Raw genomic sequence first — 18,861 nt, forward strand, 5'->3', positions numbered from 1 at the left:
ATTTCTGTCCCATGTCCCCGCGGCCCTCACACCACTGCAGAGACGGGTGTCAAACTGGACCTGTGTTTACGATGACGCACAGGCCCCTTCCACCCATCTCCACCCCCTCGTGCCAACCCAGGAACAGCCTCCCTTCCCATTACCCCCACCATGCTGTGAGTAAGTGACCCCTCCAAGCCTGCCCCCTTCCCTGACCACTTCCCAAAGAATGAGGTTGGGTCTGTTCCTCCCCCCGCGTCTTACACGAACCCCCGCTGCTATGCGGCCCCGTTCCTTTCAGTCTCAATTCACCCTCCCCACCCCTGCCCCCAGCCCCCTCCCCACCTCCACCAGGGACAGGAGGCTGCAGCCCTGGCCCCCCACCTCTGGGACCAGGCCATGCGCACCCAGCCCCACCCCCCACATCTCCTTATCCTCCCCACCCGCACCTAGTACCCCGGGGGGCGCTGTACGGGAGCCGTCTGACTTGAATTAGACAATTCTCTGCCCGGAGGGATGAGGCCCTGTCACACAACTGCTTTCGTGTATATAAGCACACACTAAGTGTCATCCTAAAGACTTGAAGAATTAAAGTGAAACAAACTAGAAGCTGTACCGTTCCCTCTGCCCTGCTCACAGGGGTTAAAGTGCTTTAGCAGGCCCAGGAGGAGCAAGCGAGCAGGGGGCTTCCCTGGCCCCTCGTCCCAACCTCACAGGTCTGTGTTCAGCCCAGGAGCCCAGCCCATTCCAGGAGCACCCCCATGAGGCGAAAGGAAAAGATCAACAAAATCAGAAAGGGTCAGAGCCCCAGGGGGGGCCCACCCCAAACTACTTCAAGTCTGCTACTGCGGGAAGTGAGGGGGAAACTAGGGCCCAGAGGCGCAACCCCCATCTCTGGCGGTACCCAGCGGCTCCTTCTGTCTTCAACATCACAGCACAGGCTTCTACCCCTCCGCTGCCATCCCAGGCAGGGGAAGGGGCTGCACCCTCAGTACTTATTGATTCCAAAAATCCGGACTCCATGGAGCTGGGGCAGCTTGGGGATGAGCACGCTCATCAGGGACACGGTGTTGAGGATGAAATGCATCTGGTCGTACTTGGTGTAGAAGCTGGTGAGGAAGTACCTGGTGGGGAAGGTGGGGGCAGGTATAAGACTCTGTTTGGAAGACCCCTTTCTCCTTCACTCCCTGGTCGGGGGAGGCAGATTGCTGACAGCCGAGGAGTTATGGGAAAGACCCCCCCCGGAACAGAAGTAGGGTGGCAAGATCCACGCAGCTAAAGAAGCCCCTGCTGACCCGGTCCCCTTGCTCTACCCCAAGCCCATGGGCCAAACTCACTGGCAGGAAGAAAGCCCCAACCGAGGAAAGATAGGACCAGGGAGGCACAACCTGAGCCCAGCATAAGACCCAGGAACACCCCAACTTTCCTTCCTTTGCTCATTCCTACGCCAAGAGCCACAGCTGGTGAGGGGTTTAAGCCTCGCAGGGCCCCAGGGTCCCCCAGGCCTTGGCCTTCCTGCTGGCGTCCCCCTCTCCCAAAGGCACTCACAGCACGATGGGTGTGATGGTCAGGAATTTCCGAGATGCCGTGAACTGGACTCCATAGTCCATTTGCTCCCAGTGGGTGAGCAGCCTCGCCTTGCCCTGGTCCGGGGTCTCAAAGGGGGTCCCCTTCACCGTGTGCAGGAAGATGTACATGCCCTGGAGGGAGGGGCCTTTGTTAGAGGACGCAAAAGGCCAAAGGCCCTCCAGCTCAGCTCCTCCGCCCCAGTCACAGACGTGGGCTCCTGGTGATCTGGAGCCCCCTCTGCTGGGCAGGGGGGATGTGGGCTGGAGGTCAGGCAGGAGGAGCCGGGAGCCTGGCCAGAGAATAAGGGGACCCACTGGGTGAGAGGGCAGGCCTGGCATGAGGAGAACTCCCGGGGGGAGGTGTCAGCCACAGAACCAGCATGGAGACGCCATCCCTTCAGCCCAGGGCTAGGCTCCCTGTGCCTGCCAGCTGGCAGGGGGCAAGCAGATGGGAAGGAATGAGGCCCCTGCTTGCCCACCACAAGAATACCAGGGAGCAAGCAGGTAGTGAGGGAGCAGAGAGGGGCAAGAGGGAAAGATGCTCTGAGATCCTAACTAGGGAAAGAGGCATTTCTGCCCCAGGCTAGGACCTGGGTCCTCTGGACTCTTTAGGGCCCTTAGTTCAGCTCTCCATGGCCCATCTTCCAGGTCCACAAGTCACCCCATCCTAGAGGTGTGGACATATCTGCAGATTTTATTCCAATAAAGAGGAGTGGGGCAGAAAGAAGGGGGTGGGGTCTGGGCTCTGGTGACAGGTGCCGTCAGCACGTCACCCTGACATCTGGCCCACGTCTGGCGGGCTCCCACACTCCTCAGCCCCGCCAAAGACAGGCAGCAACAGGCCCTCACCATGTTGTGGATGAGGTTGGTGAGGGTCCAGACGACGGGGACGCTCACGAAGGGGATGCTGAGCAGCACGACGTGGAGAAGCCCGATGGCCAGCACGTAGGACAGCCAGATGCCGCGGCTGTTCATCACCCGCGTGTTGGGGTTCACCTCGCTGTGTGCCGTTCCCACGTTCATCCTGCTGCCCCTCTCCTGCCACTGTTCTGCAAACAAGCAGCACAGGTGAGACAGGCCACACCACTTTCCCTGTCCGCTCCCACCCGCCACATCCTGCAGGGAAGGAGGCTCTGCTCTCCCCCAAGAGCTCCAAGCAGGTCTACCGTTTTGATTCTCAAGCGAGGAGGCCAGAGAAAGTCCATGTAGACTTAACTCTGTTCACTTCTCACTGCTGGGTTGGGATAAACACCAGGCTGCTCCGCACACAGTCCAATCAGGACGGTGCCCTTCCAGGCACTGGGACTGCCTGGGTGGATAGGTCACCAAGAGGCATCGAGCCCCAGAGTAAAGAAACCACTGCCCATCCCGCAATCTCACCCTCCAGAGGGCCCTCTTCCCACGAAGCCCAGGGAAGGGGAGAAGAGGCCTGTGCCCTAAGAATCACTCAGCATAACCCCTGCTGGACTCCGTCTTGCTGAGGGTCTGATATAAGACATCTTCACCCCTGAGCCCCCCGCCCTCCTGTTAGAAGGAATAAAAGGAGATGAGAACAGTCAGTAGTGGATAAAATATTTGGGGGTCATTGCTTCTACCCATCTCCCCTAATTCTCCAATCCTGGGTCTGACTGGCAGGGTAGAAAGAGAGGGAAAGGGAAGAAAAGAGAAAACAGACTAGAGACAAACTTTGCCCAGACCTGGAAGCTGCCTTCTTGGTGACACAAAACAACCCATCCAGATGTTTTATCCATTTGGCAGCCACTCAGGCTAACCCTCGTGATGCCACCCATTTTGCTGCCAAACTACCAGGGCCCTTTTCCCCACCAGAGGAGAGGCAAGGATAGAGAACATAGCCAACATCTACAGCTCCCACGGGTGGCTGGAGCCCACATCAACATACCTCTCCCAGGGATACAAAACCACACCTGTGGCCTCTCTCCTGCCCCCCCCCCCTTTTCTCTCTGCCCACCCATCCTCACCTGGGCCTCCTTTCCCAGCACCTGTTTCCAGGTGTAAGTTAGCACCATGCCTTCCCCTGCCCAGCTCTAAGGGCAGAAGCCCTGCAGCAGGAGGAACCAGGAGGGCTGCCCTTGATGCCCATGAAACAATGCAGCCCAGCTGCATTCCTGGATGCAGGTAAGGAGGGGAACGAGCAGCCCCGTGTCCAGAGCTCAGCTGTCCCCAGATCCCTGAGGGCCCTGTGACCAGCAGGAGGTGGGGACAGATGACACCTTTGTACTGGTTCTCCTGATAAAGACCCTAAGGTCATCACCATGATAACAGCCCCATCTTTCCTAGGGATACAGAAAGGGGTCCCAGATGAGGGCATCCTGGAAGTGCCCAGAAGGTCACCTCCCACACCCTGCTGCAACAAACCCCCTCAGAATCAGCTGCCCTCTATCTCTGGCTAGGATCACAGAGTCTGCATAGGAGCCGATTCTCAAGAATCAGTTCCCTACTTCCAGGATAATGGGAACAAGTTTCCTCCTTTCAGATGGCTCCAAGCTTAAAGACCTCAGGGGAAATGTGACCCACAACACACTTTCCCAACATACAAACACACATGAGATGGCCCAGGGTGCATCCAAAAGTAGCGATGCTCCTGGGGCCCACCAGCTCAACCCATTAGGCTGGATCACTGGGCCTAAGAGAAACCCAAGGAAATTAGAAAACCAAGAGTGACTCAGTTGTTTACCTTCCCAGGGCCTTAGGGCTTCAGTTGCCCTAACAGAGCTCCTGGGACACCTACTGCACAAAAGCCTCCACCTGGTGGACAGGCGGGTCAGGGAGACTGGCTAGGAAGTGAGGGCTCTGAAGGACTTCATTACTGACGAAGGAGAGAGAAAGAATTCCCCAAGTCGACCAGAAACTGCTGCCCCTCCCCACTTCTCCCTAACCTAGACCTACAAGGGTGTAGGAGTAGCTAGACCTCTAGCCCTCCCTAGTGTTTTGTCCAGGAGTGCTAAGAGCCTTGCTGAGTTCCAGATCATCCTAAACTCCTTTCTGGCTGTATCAGGGCATCCAACGAAGCCTGATGAGTCTAGGAGGGGCCCAAACCTATGACTTAAATGACGCCCTGGGAAGCTTCTTCCTGCAACCTGAACACTAAGTGCCCTGAGAGCAAAACATCTCAGGAGCCCGCCTCCCCCAAAAGAGGCCCCACCCCCCAAAAAGAAAAAAACAGAAGAGGTCAATAAACTAAGAAAAAGACTGGCAGCAAGACGCACTCTTGACCTTTTGTGTGACTAAGGGTACCTATCACCTCTGCTAGTGAAATAACCAACTGCCCCTGGCCCAGAAGGGGAGAAATGGAGAGAAGAAGCTGTTGGAGATAGAGTAGGCGCACAGCAGCGGAGCCTGAAAAGTTCTGCTGCCACAGCTGGCAGCTGGCAGGTGGCTGCCTGTGTCAGTCCCTGATGTGGTTTCACAACCTGCCTCAAACCAGAGCCTGCAGCAGCTTTGTTCTGTTAACTACTTTCTTGCTGGTAACTCTTTCCTACTCCTTCCCTCCCTTCCCCTCTGGCTCCGTATACAAATATCTCTGCCTAGCGGGTCTGTCAGACACCTAAGCCGAGGCCACAGTGCCAGCAGCCAGGTGAGCGCTTCCTAATCTCTCCCCCAAGTAAGGGCAGCAAATCTTTCGCCTTCTGGGTTGAGGAGCACAAAGCATCCGAGCCCGCAACCTGGACCCCAACGGGGAGTCCCTGGCAGCACGCCACAGTGCCATTTTCATTCCGCCCACCCCGCAACCCGCAGGGCCACAGTCGTTCACCTCGCAGCTCCGGCTCTGCCGCCCGGACTCGGGGTAGCGGTGGGAATGGAAAAACGGCGAGTACAGGAGGGAACCCACACTAGCACGGGGAGAGGGTGAAGCGAGGAGGCGGAGTTCTCACTATTGTTGGGGTGTTCTGAGTGGGACTTCAAGCCGAAGTGGGGGGCCTCCGTTCCGTTCCCCAGCCTGGGACCTCGCACTCAGAGCCTGGCCCGGTCCGGAGCCCCACCCCCACCCCCACGCGTTCACCCAGCCCTGGAAGCGAACAAACCTTTATCCCCGAAGCCCAGCCTCTCCCCGCCCCCCACCCCCAGACAGAGCACTCCTCCTCTACGCCCCATCCCGGGCCTCCCGCCCGCACTTTCCCCTTTGGGCATCCCTTCGACTGATGCACGCCCCGCCCCCCCCCCCCCCCCCCCGCCTCGGCTGATGCACCCCCTCCACGTCCGCTCACCCTGTCCCGGTCCCCTCCAGCCACGGGCGCCTCCCCAGCAGCCCCTACCTCCTTTCCCGTCCCGCCTCTAGCCCCAGGAGGCTCCCGGTTTGGCCACTTCGAGGCCGCCCGTCCGAGCTCACCGTGCGGGGCCGCAGCTCGAGACCCGGGAGGGTTGCCCGGGGGCGAGGGCCGCTGCTGCTCCAGCAGCTGTAATAAGCCGCGGCGGCAGCCACCCCGCTGGCAGCTCCGGCCGAATCAGCGCCCCGCACCGGCCCCCATTACGTCACCGCCCAGCGCCGGCCCGCCCGCCGCCTCCTGGGAGTTGTAGTGTTTTTTGTTTTTTTTTTTTAAAACCCTGCTCCAGCCCAGGCCTCGCTGGGGCCGCACGCAGCTTTCAATAGCATGAGAAACAAAGATCAGATGGTATCGCTTTGGCGCATAGCAATGCCTGTTTCGGCGTCTGCGCGCTGCATGTGGGGTTTACTCTTGCCCGGTTTTGCTGGCGAGGAAACTTGGAGTTTTAAGTAACTTGCCACAACCCCCCGCTGGGTCCCCCCCAGAAATTCTGACCTCAAGTCAGAGTTTTTCATCTACACCTCGCTGTCTCTGCCCTGGCCCTCCAGAAACCGACTGGCTCAGCCGGTGCTGGACCCTCCTGGAAGCGGGTTTTTCACAACGTTGGTTAGGATGAGAGTCTGGAGGGCAGAGAACTCAGTCCACAGCCTGTGTGCTCCTCAGTTACACCTGACCAAGGCTGGCCTGGGCCAGGTCATATCCTCGGCCTCCCCACATTAGAAGTTGGAAGAGGACTTGGGAAGACGACCTGATGAATAGCCAAGACCCTGAGTCCCAGCCACAGGTCAGCTGTTTGGCTTTGGGTGGGAGGCTGTCGGATCTGCACTTTTCACCTCTCCATGCTGTAAAGGCAAGGGCACAGATTTTCCTGTCAGGTAGACTTAGCAGGCACTGTTTCACCAGCAGTGTCACCCTGGGCAAATAACTTGTCTTAATCTCCAATTCCATACCTGTGAAAACCTACCTCCGAGGTTGTGGGAATTCAAAAGAATGTATGTATAGCAACTGTTGTGTGGTAGGAAGCTATTGCTGTAGGAGGTTGAACTAAATGGCTCTTGAGGTCTCCTGGGTCACTCCCACTCTCCATGTCACCAAGAGTGCCTTGTTTGAGGAGTTTCCACTCCCCCGACCCAGCTTCTAAGTCCACTCTATGCACAACAGGGCTGGAGTAGCAGGATCAGGTGATGTCATGACACGCCAATCTGACTGGCTGTAAACACACACTGAAGGTGAGGAGACAAAAAGGAGAATGCTGGCCCAGGGAACTTGGGGAGCACTCCTCTGTGACCTCACCCACCCTCCCCAGGGGGCTGCCAGGGAACAGCTGTCACAAAGCAGGAGTGGGGCCCCCAGAGGCACCTAGTGGGCACCAAGCAGGTGGATATCTGAACCACTCATCGCAGGAGAACAGGCAGCTTCTCGAATATTTCCAGGGCCAGTAGCCCAAGAGCACTCAGCCCAAGACCTAAATAGTCACCCCAGAGTCTGAAAACTTTTTACCTGTGTCTTACAGAAGTTCCTGCTGGTTGGAAGAGGCCCCTTTCCTTACAGTCAGCCTTGTGAAGAAATAAGCAAAAACTGAGTGTTGTCCTTTCCTTAGAAGCCTTCCCGGTATTGAGGCAAAAAAAAAGTCTCTTATTTTTCCCAAAGTGAGCCTACTTGTCTCCTTCGACTTTTCTCTGGGATTCTTCCGTCTTCCCCGAAGTTGATCAAGCTCTCTGATCTTTGCCAGTTTCCTCACTCTCTGTGAAGTTCAGTGACCCAGACTGGATCCACGTCTCAAATAAGGGTCTGACTAATGCATAGTCTTAACAGAAAGATTATTGGACATGCCATGCCCTATTAATAGCTCCTGTTATCAAGGGTTTGTTTTGTTGGGGTTTTTTTTTTTCACAACGGGAATGAACAGAGTACTGACTCACTCTAGGTTTGTGGTAAATTGTGGCTCGCTTTCTGCTTAATTTAGCCTGAGTCTGGGTCGTCATCTTTCTCCTCTAGCTCTCTGCCCTCATAATTACCATGTCTTCACCAAACATCCTTCAGCCTTGAATAGGCCTAAGTACTTAGAATGAGTGACAGCACTCTTGTGTGGTGCTGGGGATGCATAACCCCTTGGACAAACACTTGGTGATCTGTGCCAAGAGGCTGAACAATTGTTCAGGCCTCAGAGCCATGACTCCATTTCTGGTAGCATATTCTAAGGAAGTACGTACCATGCACTACGTGTGAAGATCTTTATTCCAGCATTAGTTATAACAATGGAAAACTGAAAGCAACCCAAATGCCCAAGAAAAAAATTATTGTACTATATCCATTGGGTGGCATAGTAGGAAGCCATATAATAAACAGTATAGGAAAATGTTTGCTAATTTAGATGAAAAGATCAGGATACAAAATAGCATGAGCTGGGAGTTCCCTGGCAGCCCAGTGTTTAGGACTTGGGGCTCTCACTGCCATGGGCCCGGGTTCAATCCCTGGTCAGGGAACTAAGATCCCACAAGCCCTGCCCCACAGCACGGCCAAAAAAAAAAAAAAAAAAAAATAGCCTGAGCATTCTCCAGGGGTGCAGTCAACAAAACAAACACAATTCCCTCATTAACAAACAAATTGGAAGAAAAAAAGGAAAGGGAGAGACTTACACTTAAAAGAAATTAAGCAATCTGTCAACCAAAAGCCTTATCTGGGTCCTCATTCAAGCAAACCAACTTTTTAAAAAATATATATTTTATTAAATTATTGAGGAAATTTGAATACTAACTATTCAAATTGATGATCTTAATGAAATATACATTTTAAGGCATGATATGGTGCTGTGGTAATTTTTTCAATAAAAAAAACCTCGGGCTTCCCTGGTGGCGCCGTGGTTAAGAGTCCGCCTGCCAGTGCAGGGGACACGGGTTTGAGCCCTGGTCCGGGAAGATCCCACATGCCACAGAGCAGCTAAGCCCGTGAGCCACAACTACTGAGTCCGTGAGCCACAACTACTGAGCCCGCGTGCCACACTACTGAAGCCCCTGTGCTTAGAGCCCGTGCTCCGCAACAAGGGAAGCCACCGCGATGAGAAGCCTGCTGCACCACAACAAAGAGCGGCGCCCGCTCACCGCGACTGGAGAGAGCCTGTGCAGAGCAGCGAAGACCCAATGCAGTCAAAAATAAAATAAATACATTAAAAAATAATAATAATAAAATAAATAAATAAATAACCTCCTTATCTTTTGGAGATAAATACTAAAATATGTGCGGATGAAATGATATGATGACTGGATTTGCTTCAAAATAATCTGGGCTGCGGATGGAGGAAGGGAATAAAAGAAACAAGTTGGGCCATGAGGTGATAATTATTGAAACTGGGGGATGGGAACGTGAGATTCCTTATATTATTTTCTCTGCTCTTTCGTGTTTGAAATTGTCCATAATAAGTTTTTATAAACCTGCATATGCATTAACGATTATGATGAGTCAAAATAGAGTAACACTGGTAAGATCCTGGCCCCAGACTGCCAGGGTTCAACTCCCATCTCCTGTAGTTACCAGCTGTGTGACCTTAGGCAAGTCACTGAACCTCTCTGTGCTGCAGTTCCTAAAAATAAAGGATGTTGATGATCATGGTGATACCCACCTCATGTTGTTGTGAAGATTAAATGGGTCATTAAGTGTGAAGCATTTAGAACAATTCCTGGCACATAGTGAGTACTCTATATATGTATCAACTTTTGTTAATCCGTTCCACATTTGAGTGATATTTGAGCATCTACTTTACTAGGCTGTGGAAATTCAATAAAATAAAAACAGATCTTGTGTTAGGATGGAGGGGTTGGGGGTGATCTTTTTCATTCTCTAGTTTCCAACTTTGTGTAATGTGAGATTATTCATTTTAAATTTTTTATGAAAACTGTTTGTGTTTTTAAAACAGAGTGAGTCACCTTTGCAGGCTCTCCCTGCCCTCTGGGAGCTCCTTAGTCTGCTCAAGTAGACGTGTTCCCAGCCTTGGGGTATTTCCATCTGGCAGGGTGGTGTGGCCTCTGCTTGCCATAGATACACTGTGTGGGCCAAGATAGCAAACACGGGCAGGGTCATAAACTGGGAGTACATTCCTGGGGTGATGGTAGTGGTGGGAAGTGAGGAGGTGGGGCATCAAGAAACAGAGCCCCTTCTTCTGACCCCTGGGGGAATGAATGGCACCCCTCCATTCTTACCACCTCCTACTCCGCTCCAATTCATTCCTGCTACCCTCCGGCTCCCCCCCACCTCACCTCCCTCCTTCCCGAAGGGGAGGTTTTGAGGTCACACCCAGAGCAAGCGCGAGGAAGCAAGGAGCTGTTTATTTCATTGGCAGTTGTTTTCATTTGGGTGGGGGTACCCTGGGCATGTAGTGGCAGCGGAAGGGAGGGGGCGGTGATGTTGAGCAGACGGAGCACTGAGTGACAGCCACCAAGCTGATGAGAAGCAGGAGGAGGTGCCGGGACGGGCGGCGGTGCCAGTGGGCGCCCCGCTCTCCTCCCCTCGCCCGGCCCTGTGGTTAGCTATTTTGTGCTGCAGAGGGAAAGAGCCATGCCTGCCAGGGCCTCCAGGGCCAGAGCCAAGGCCAGGGAACCAGAACCTCCCTCTGGGAACCCAGAGCGGGCTGTTCTTTAGGAACTCCTCAATCTGCATATTCTCTGATACAGACAATTGAGATTTTCTCTCGTGAAATAAAAACAGTTTAGAAGGGGGCTTCCCTGGTGGCGCAGTGGTTAAGAATCCGCCTGCCGATGCAGGGCACACGGGTTCGAGCCCTGGTCTGGGAAGATCCCACATGCCGCGGAGCAACTGGGCCCGTGAGCCACAACTACTGAGCCTGCGCGTCTGGAGCCTGTGCTCCGCGCAACAAGAGAGGCCGCGATAGTGAGAGGCCCGCGCACCGCAATGAAGAGGGGCCCCCGCTCGCCACAGCTAGAGAAAGCCCTCGCACAGAAACGAAGACCCAACACAGCCAAAAAATAAATTAATTAATTAAATTAAATTTTTTTAAAAAAACAGTTTAGAAAACTGTAAATATTACAGATCAAAAGGGCAATGGATATAAAACCAGAAGCTTCAAGAAAAGCTCCCCTCACATGCTTCCAGTCGCATTTCTACCCCTAGCAGGCCCCACCTCTTTAGAAATCCTGGGCGGTCACTGCCCCAGATCAGCTTCCTCCTTCTCCTCCTAACACAGCTCCTCCTTCAGTGGCAATCACAGCCAACATTATCAGCGTTTGCTGTGTTCCAGGCACTGGGCAAAGGCTTTTACATACATAAGCTCTCTTAATCTTTAAAACGGCCCTGCAAAGTAGGTATTTTTATTATCTCCACTTTACAAACGAGGAAACTGCCGTACAGTGAGTTTAAATATTTTGCCGAGGGTCACACAACTAGGAAGTGGCATTTCTCCCAAAAGTCAATCCTGGACACAAACACTCCTCCATCCATGTGTCCCTCATGTTTCCACAGGTGCCTTGTAAAGACTTCTCTCCTACACTGAGGGTGCTGTATTTAAGTTATCTGTTACACATCCGCTTCCCCTGGAGGCTGCTTGCTTCATATTTCTTACTCATATTTGCATTTCCTGCATATACTGGGTCCTCAGTAAACGTTAGCTGAGGGAGGTAATAGACCCATACATCCCAAACTACAGTCACACCAAGCCCCTAACCATTCTCAGAACACACCTTACTCTTTCTTGCTCTTGTCTCAGCCTACAATGCCTTTGTCCATCTGGTAGACTCCTACTTGTCCCGCAAGGTCACCCCTCACCTGTCACCTTCTCTGTGAAGGTTTCCCCAACTGTCCAAACAGAATCCACTGCTTCTCCTCTAGGCTCCTCTGACGCCTGCAAACACCTCAACTAGAGCCCACCCCTAGGCTATCAGGGGGCTGTGTTTGTGCACACATCCATCTTCACCGTTGTCTGGGGGCTGTTCTACTTCTCTCTGCATCCCCAATGCCTAAGGAGCCCAGGAGGTGTGTGTTGAACAAATGAGAGAGTACATCGGAGGATGGGAGCAGGAGGTGTATACACCCTTGTCAGTTTCCGCAAGGAACAGGCATGGCAGAGGCCTTTGCTGCCCCTCCAGCCCACACTGCCTAGGAGACTGGCGTTAGATGCGTCCCTGGCTGACATGATGGGTAAAGTAGCCAGCCCTCCTGCTTTCCTTTCGATCCCCCTCTACCCATGCTGGATCTGGGATGGTAGATCCCATGATGGGGCATGGAGTTACTCCCCTTGGAGGAAGGAGTTGTGACTCAGTCCGCCCAGGGTCGGGGCCTGAAGGACCTACTTTCTGGGACCCTGAACTTGGGAGCCAGGTGACATGCCTCAGCCTCTTCCCTGCCCCACCATCATAGACACATTGAACATCAGGCTGGCAGGGATCTCAGAGACCATGAGGTCCAGAGAATCGAAGGCCCAAGGGAATTGGGAAGGGATGTGCCCAGTGGCACAAATGTCTGATGATCTTGGGCTCCTCCAGGCATAGCTCCTTCAGTCCCATGCTCTGGCGTCCACCAGGCCCTCATCACCTCCCACCTGGACTGTTGTAGTAACTGGTCTCTCTTCCACCAATACATCCCCCACACAGCCAGCAACATGATCCAAATATCAAAGGTAATTAAAAAACCCTTCAATCGGGCTTCCCTCGTGGTGCAGAGCCCATGCTCCACAACAGGAGAAGCCACTGCAGTGAGAAACCTGCATGCAGCAACAAAGACCCAATGCAGCCAAAAGTAAATAAATAAATAAGTAAATAACCTTCAATCCATCAGCCATGGAACCAAGTCCTAAATCTTACATGGTGTATAAGACCACAGGGATCTGGTCCCTTTCCACTTTAACTGCAGCCTTTGACACCACCCCTTCTGCTCTACTGTCTAGGAGAAGCCAAGCCTTCTCATGCTCCCTTGACCCTGCACATACTCTGCTGCTTCACCTGATGAACTGAGCCTTAAAGACCCAGCTCAAATGCTACTCCTTGGTAAAGCCTTCCCTAATATCGTGGAAAAGTTAGTGTATCAGGTAGGAATGCTCTCAGTTAAAAGCAACAGAAAACCCAAGCCAAGGAATTTTTGTGACCCTAGGTTGCCATCAGAATCTCTTAAGGATCTTTAAAAAGTCCCATCACTGTACACATGCCAGATCAATGTAATCAGAATCTCTGAGGTGGACCCAGGCATCCGTAATTTTCAAAACCTCCCATATTCGAATGTGCAGCCAAGTTGAGAAGCACTGAATGAAGCAGGAGATTATTTTTCTCACATAGTGAGTCCAGAGGTAGGCGGTTGCCTGTGTCGGTTGAGCGGCTCAGCAATACCCAGGCCAATGTCTCAGTGATACTCTTCACCTTTCCTTTCGGCTTTGCTGCCTCAAGGTCACAAAAGACTGTAGTTGACCCTTCATGTTCAAAGCCTGAAGAAAGCTGTACGGAGAAGGGGAGGGCCCAAACCATCCTCTTTTATGAGCAAATCAAAGACTGTCCTAGAAACCCCTTTAGCAGACTTCTGTTTAGACGTCATTGATCACAGTGGACCACGCCCAGCTGCCAAGGTGACTGGGAAAGTGGACGAGATTTCTGACAAACTGAGAGGACCAATCAGCTCTGTCATGAGGGACGGAGCACATTGCTACTCCCAGAACAGTGTGTGTTATCAAGGAAGGAGCTTAGGAATGGATACTGAAGGGTGGCAGAATACACCACCCCAGAGGCTTCCCTGGAGGCGCAGTGGTTAAGAAGCCGGCTGCCAATGCAGGGGACACGTGTTTGAGCCCTGGTCGGGGAAGATCCCACACCCCGCGGAGCAACTAAACCCGTGCGCTACAACTACTGAAGCCTATGCACCTAGAGCCCGTGCTCCGCAACAAGAGAAGCCACCGCAGTGAGAAGCCCGCGCGCAGCAACAAAGACCCAACGCAGCCAAAAATAAAATAAATTTATAAAAAAAAATACACCACTTCAAAATATGCCACTTGGGCTTAAGGATTATTTTGAGCCGATGCAAGAAGAGCATTCTAGTCTCCCCTTTTCTTCCAGAAAACAGGAGACCAAACCCCCATGTGAAAGATGCCCTCCCTGTATGGGGAGAAAAGAAACATTCTTCAATGGAGAATCAAAGCCAAGAGAATTCTGTACAAACAGGCCTTGTTAAAATAGTTTTTCCCTTCCTTTAAGCTCCCCGTATATTTTAGTCACTTCACTACAATCACTGCTCTTTATTCAACCTAGTATAAAAGTATTAATGTTTTACCACTTCCCTAGGTCTTCATTTCCTTATGAGGGCTCCCGTGTCATTTATATAAATTTAAAAAAAAAATTTTTTTTCATTGAAGTATAGTTGATTTTTTTTTTTTTTTTTTGGCCGCGCCACACACCTTGCAGGATCTTAGTTCCCCCACCAGGGATGGAACCCGGGCCCCGTGCAGTGGAAACGCGGAGTCCTAACCACTGGACCGCCAGGGAAGTCCCATTGAAGTCAAGTTGATTTACAATGTGTCAGGTGCACAGCAAAGTGAATCAGTTACACACACACACGTACTCTTTACAGTAGGACCTTGTTGCTTATCTTTTTTGTGTATAGTAGTGTGTATCCGTTAATCCCAAATTCCCAATTTATCCCTCCCCCTCCAAGACATATAAATGTGTACGCTTTTCTACTGTTAATCTGTTTTATGGTTCTTTAATTCCCAGGCCCACCTGAAAAGCCCTAATTGAGTAGAGGTAAAAATGTCACCCCCCCACCCCCACCCCGACAACACCAGCAGATTCTGCCACAGTGACTTAACCTCTCTCTGGGCTTCACAGCTCTGGGCTTCACACATTGGTTCTGGCAGACATCACATTAAAGGCACTGTGCAGACATGTGTCCACACGTCCATGTCTCCCTCTAGACTGGCGGTTCTTTTTTTTTTTTTTCTTTCAAAATGGCACCATCCTGTTTTATTTCAGCCCTCAAACGACATAAAGAGGTAACAACTTCTGATGCCATGCAACTAACAATAAAGGAACGAAAAAAATATTTTATTTTATTTTTTTATTGGAGTGTAATTGCTTTACAATGTTGTGTTAGTTTCTGCTGTAGAACAAAATGAATCAGCTATATATATATATATATATATATATATATATATATATATATATCCCCTCCCTCTTGGACCTCCCTCCTCCCATCCCACACCTCTAGGTCATCACAGAACATCGAGCTGAGCTCCCTGTGCTATACAGCAGCTTCCCACTAGCTATCTGTTTTACACATGGTAGTGTATACATGTCAATGCTACTCAGTTCGTCTCAGTTCGCCTCATCTGCATCTCTTTTCCTGCCCTGCAAATAGGTTCATCGGTACCATTTTTCTAGAATCCATATATATGCATTAATATATGATATTTGTTTTTCTCTTTCTGACTTACCGCACTCTGTATGACAGACTCTAGATTCATCCACATCACTACAAATGACCCAACTTCGTTCCTTTTTATGGCTGAGTAATAAGGGAACGAAAAAAATATTAACAACAAAAACACAGTCTTTGAAAGGTTGCTCACAGCAGTAGGTTGGCAGCATTGGCAAGTATTTCTGGCCAATGACTTCCAACAAGAGGGGTCTGAACGAACCCCCTCCACTCAGCAAAAGAGCTCCCACATTTTCCCTCAATAGTTTACACACTCTGCGTCACGCGTGCCACACCACTACACTCACCAGACTTTTGTAATTCACATCTTAAAACATGTAACTACATGTTGTGCGTAATCGCAACAAAAACTGAAAACAAAACAGTGTGGCAGAAAAGTAAACGAACTCCAATGTTTCCAGTAAGGCATCAGGGAATCACTGCTGGCTGCGCCCTTCATTTCACCAGTTTAAAGAAAAGTTTGATTCACATCTCTCAGCAAACCCAACATTCAGAAGCTTAACCAGCAGCCTCAAGTTAAAAGTTTAAAAGACAGTCCTCCTTTCTTTTGGTATATGGTTCATATACAACATGAAATCAAATTCTACTTTATAAAAAAAACTGAGTACTTTTAACAGCAAAAATATATATGTTTGTATTTCTCTTTTTAAAAAGACATTTAATAACAATAATTCAGAGGACAGGATTTAACCCTCAACCCCCCACCCTGCCAGGTGTCCACCTGGCACAGATACATTAAGGCAAAGGCTCCTGGAGAGGCATGTCCGCCTCGGCGGTGGGCTGGGGACGTGAGGGGAACACATTCCGCTCCTGCAGGGCCAGTTTAGAAAGGCTTCTCCCTCATGTTCACCGAGCCGTCCTGCATCCCGAAGTAGACTCTCTCCGCCATGCTGATGAACAGGCCCGTGTCCACCACACCTGGGATCATTTTGATAGCTGTGTTCACGTCACTCCATATGTGGACCCCGTCAAACTTCCAGTCCAGGATAAAATTCCCATTACAGTAAGTCCCCTACGTACGAACCTTCAAGTTGCGAACTTTCAAAGACGCAAACGGGCGTTCACATGTCCAATCACGCAAGTTAGTTCATGTGTCTGGCGTACGTACATTGTCACACGCGTGCATCCTCTGCAAGTTGTTGTGCTTTTGTGTACTTTACTGTACAGTACTGTTGCTGTGCAACATGAGGAGCTTACTAATGAAGACCTGGTGGAATTGGAGGCCCAGAGGAAGGACAAAGAGAGACAAGAGGAAGAAGTAACTAAAGAACCGAAGAGATTCAGGATGCAAGAAACGGCAAGGGGATTTTCTTTATTTGAAGAGGCACTGTTAGTTTTTGAAGCACAGGACCTGAACGTAGAAAGGTTCACGAAGGTTGCAGCTGCCGTTCAGGATGCAATCTAGTGCTACCATGTCATCTATGATGAGAAAAAAAGAGCTACTACCCAGACATCACTGGATCATTTTTTCAAGAGGGCAGATGGAATTGAATCCAGCAAGGAACCAGAACCTGTGCCATCGACATCAGGCATGAGTGAAATTTCACCTTGCCCTCCGTCTCCTACTTCTGACGATCCTTCAGCTCTACCACCTCCCACCTCCTCTCCCTCCTCCAGTCAGTATCTCTTCTTGCCTGTTCACCCGATGCAGCCCCTGTATGCCAGCTGTTGTGCTGTACTACTGTACTTTTCAAGGTACTGTACTGTAAGATTAAAAATGTCTTCTTTATTTTTTGTGTTTGTTTTTTATGTATTATTTGTATGAAAGTATTATAAACCTATTAGAGCACAGTACTATACAGCCGATTGTGTTCATTGGTACCTAGGCTAACTTTGTTGGACTTATGAACACATTGGACATGTGAATGCGTTCTCCGAACGGAACTCATCCGTATGTAGGGGACCCACTGTTATCCATCACCAAGGGATCTGCCTTGTTGATGGACATTCGAAGTTCAATCACGCCCCCAAACTTCTGGGTCACAGCTCGGCTCACTGGGACATTGGCCATCGGGATGACCTTGATGGGGGTTCCCCTTGTGCCACTGAGTCCCCGAGGTTCTTTGACTCTTTCCTGAAATCGCTGATCACGATGAAGCAACTGGCATTGCCAGCCACAATTTTCTCCTGGGTCAGGCAGCCTCTACTGCCCTCGATGAGATTGAGATCAACATCTACCTCATCAGCACCATCGATGGTGAGGTCAGTCTCTGGGTGTCGGTCCAGGTCACCGAGAGTTCAGCCATACTGCAGGATGAACTGACGGGCCTGGAAGGAAGTGGGAATACAGACGGGGTTCAGATTCTCTTGTTTCACTCTTTCAGCTATTCTCTGCACAGCGTGGACAACTGTAGAACCACTCCCAATTCCCAGCACTTGGTTATTCCTCACGTGGTTCTCCACCGCTGCGCGGCCCGCCAGCTTCTTGGCCTCCTCAGCCTTGGACATGATGGAGGGGGCCAGGCAGATGCTGTTAGCATCTCCGCCGCCAGTACTTGTCTAGACCGGCAGTTCTTAACTCAGGCTGCACATTAGAAATACCTGGGGAGCTTTTAAAAATACACCAGCGCCTAGACCCCATCCACAGAGATTTTAACTAAACTGGTCCAGGTAAACCCAAGCATAACTAATTCTAGAAGCTCCCCCAAGTGATTCTAATGTGCAGGCTGGGTGAACCACTGGGTTAACCACAGCCATCTGAGACCCTCAGAACAGGGGCTGAATCTTGGGCACAGTACTACTTATAACATGGGGCTCACAGGAAACCCTCACTGAACGAATGAATGAATGAATGAATGGCAGGGAAGAACTTCTGCTCCAACCTTGTCAACCCCCAGTCTGCACTGTGCACCGTCCTGAGTGTGGTTCCTCCCTCCTCTCTGTTCTCCCGTCTCTACTGAGCACTGCACTTAACCACCCTCAGTGGACCACGTCCATGAGCCAGCTGGACCCTCCTAGGTGAGCAGACTTCCTACTTCTCCAGCAGCTGCTGTGCTGGACACCGCAGTCCCACTCTTTCCTGGTAGCTGGCCTAGTCGGAGAAGGAGATAACTCACCTCTTGTGCCTTAGTTAAAGCCCCTGCCCAGTGTGATGGGAGAGCAGTGGGAGGGGTAGGCTTCCATGTGCTTCCTCTTCCGCATTCAGGCCCAATCCCGAAATGGACTCCCAGGTATTCAGTGGCAGAGTGCCTGGCCTAACTAACAAGCAACCACAGACAAAATGTTCACTTCTGCCCAGGTGTAAAAGCTGTGTCTTATCTGATTCCTTGGACAAATGGGAGTCTGAGAAATGACCCTGTTGATGTCACCAGAATGAGTCCGTGGTAAATACATGCCCAGAGATAACATCATCCAATATCCTACCCTCTGATTCTGGCTTCCATCACGCGTCTGAAATTGCTCGTTCAAAGGTCACCTACAGGGCCAGCTTCAGGGGCCTGCGACCTGTGCCTCACGCCCTGCATTCCGAAGGGCCCTGCACCTGGTTTTACGATGTGCTGTTGTTGCCGTCTTGAAATTCCTAACGGTTTTGAACAAAGGATTCCCACATTTTCATTTTGCACTGGGCCCTCCCTTCTGTTGTCCGATCCTGGTCACCCGTAGTCTCTTAC

The 18,861-nt window shown here is 51.2% G+C and overlaps 1 protein-coding gene and 1 pseudogene across 6 annotated transcripts; both read right to left on the bottom strand.

The window, feature by feature from the left end:
• Window positions 1–402: 402 nt before the first annotated feature.
• Window positions 403–7,480, bottom strand: ORMDL3 (ORMDL sphingolipid biosynthesis regulator 3). Of its 6 annotated transcripts, none has more exons than XM_068531423.1 (4): window positions 7,331–7,480; window positions 2,397–2,591; window positions 1,528–1,679; window positions 403–1,103 (listed from the first exon to the last, which is right to left on the bottom strand). In XM_068531423.1, the coding sequence occupies exons 2-4, from the start codon at window positions 2,568–2,570 to the stop codon at window positions 968–970; spliced, it is 462 nt and encodes a 153-aa protein (XP_068387524.1). In that variant the 5' UTR covers window positions 2,571–2,591; window positions 7,331–7,480; the 3' UTR covers window positions 403–967. The 6 variants fall into 6 exon arrangements, with proteins under 6 accessions (XP_068387524.1, XP_068387523.1, XP_068387526.1 ...); XM_068531422.1 differs by having other exon boundaries at window positions 2,397–2,596; XM_068531425.1 differs by lacking the exon at window positions 7,331–7,480 and adding an exon at window positions 5,896–6,013.
• Window positions 7,481–16,073: 8,593 nt separating this feature from the next.
• On the bottom strand, window positions 16,074–17,743 carry LOC137755232 (ribose-5-phosphate isomerase-like; annotated as a pseudogene).
• Window positions 17,744–18,861: the final 1,118 nt, after the last annotated feature.

This window comes from Eschrichtius robustus, chromosome 20 (genome assembly GCF_028021215.1).
Source record: "Eschrichtius robustus isolate mEscRob2 chromosome 20, mEscRob2.pri, whole genome shotgun sequence".
NCBI classification, from domain to species: domain Eukaryota; kingdom Metazoa; phylum Chordata; class Mammalia; order Artiodactyla; family Eschrichtiidae; genus Eschrichtius; species Eschrichtius robustus.

Coding starts and splice junctions, on each gene's coding strand:
- ORMDL3 (XM_068531423.1), bottom strand. CDS start 2,570: ATGAACGTGGGAACGGCACACAGCGAGGTGAACCCCAACACGCGGGTG. Junction 1,680..2,396: donor CCAACCTCATCCACAACATG/GTGAGGGCCTGT, acceptor CCCTCCCTCCAG/GGCATGTACATCTTCCTGCA. Junction 1,104..1,527: donor ACCATCACACCCATCGTGCT/GTGAGTGCCTTT, acceptor CTTCCCCACCAG/GTACTTCCTCACCAGCTTCT.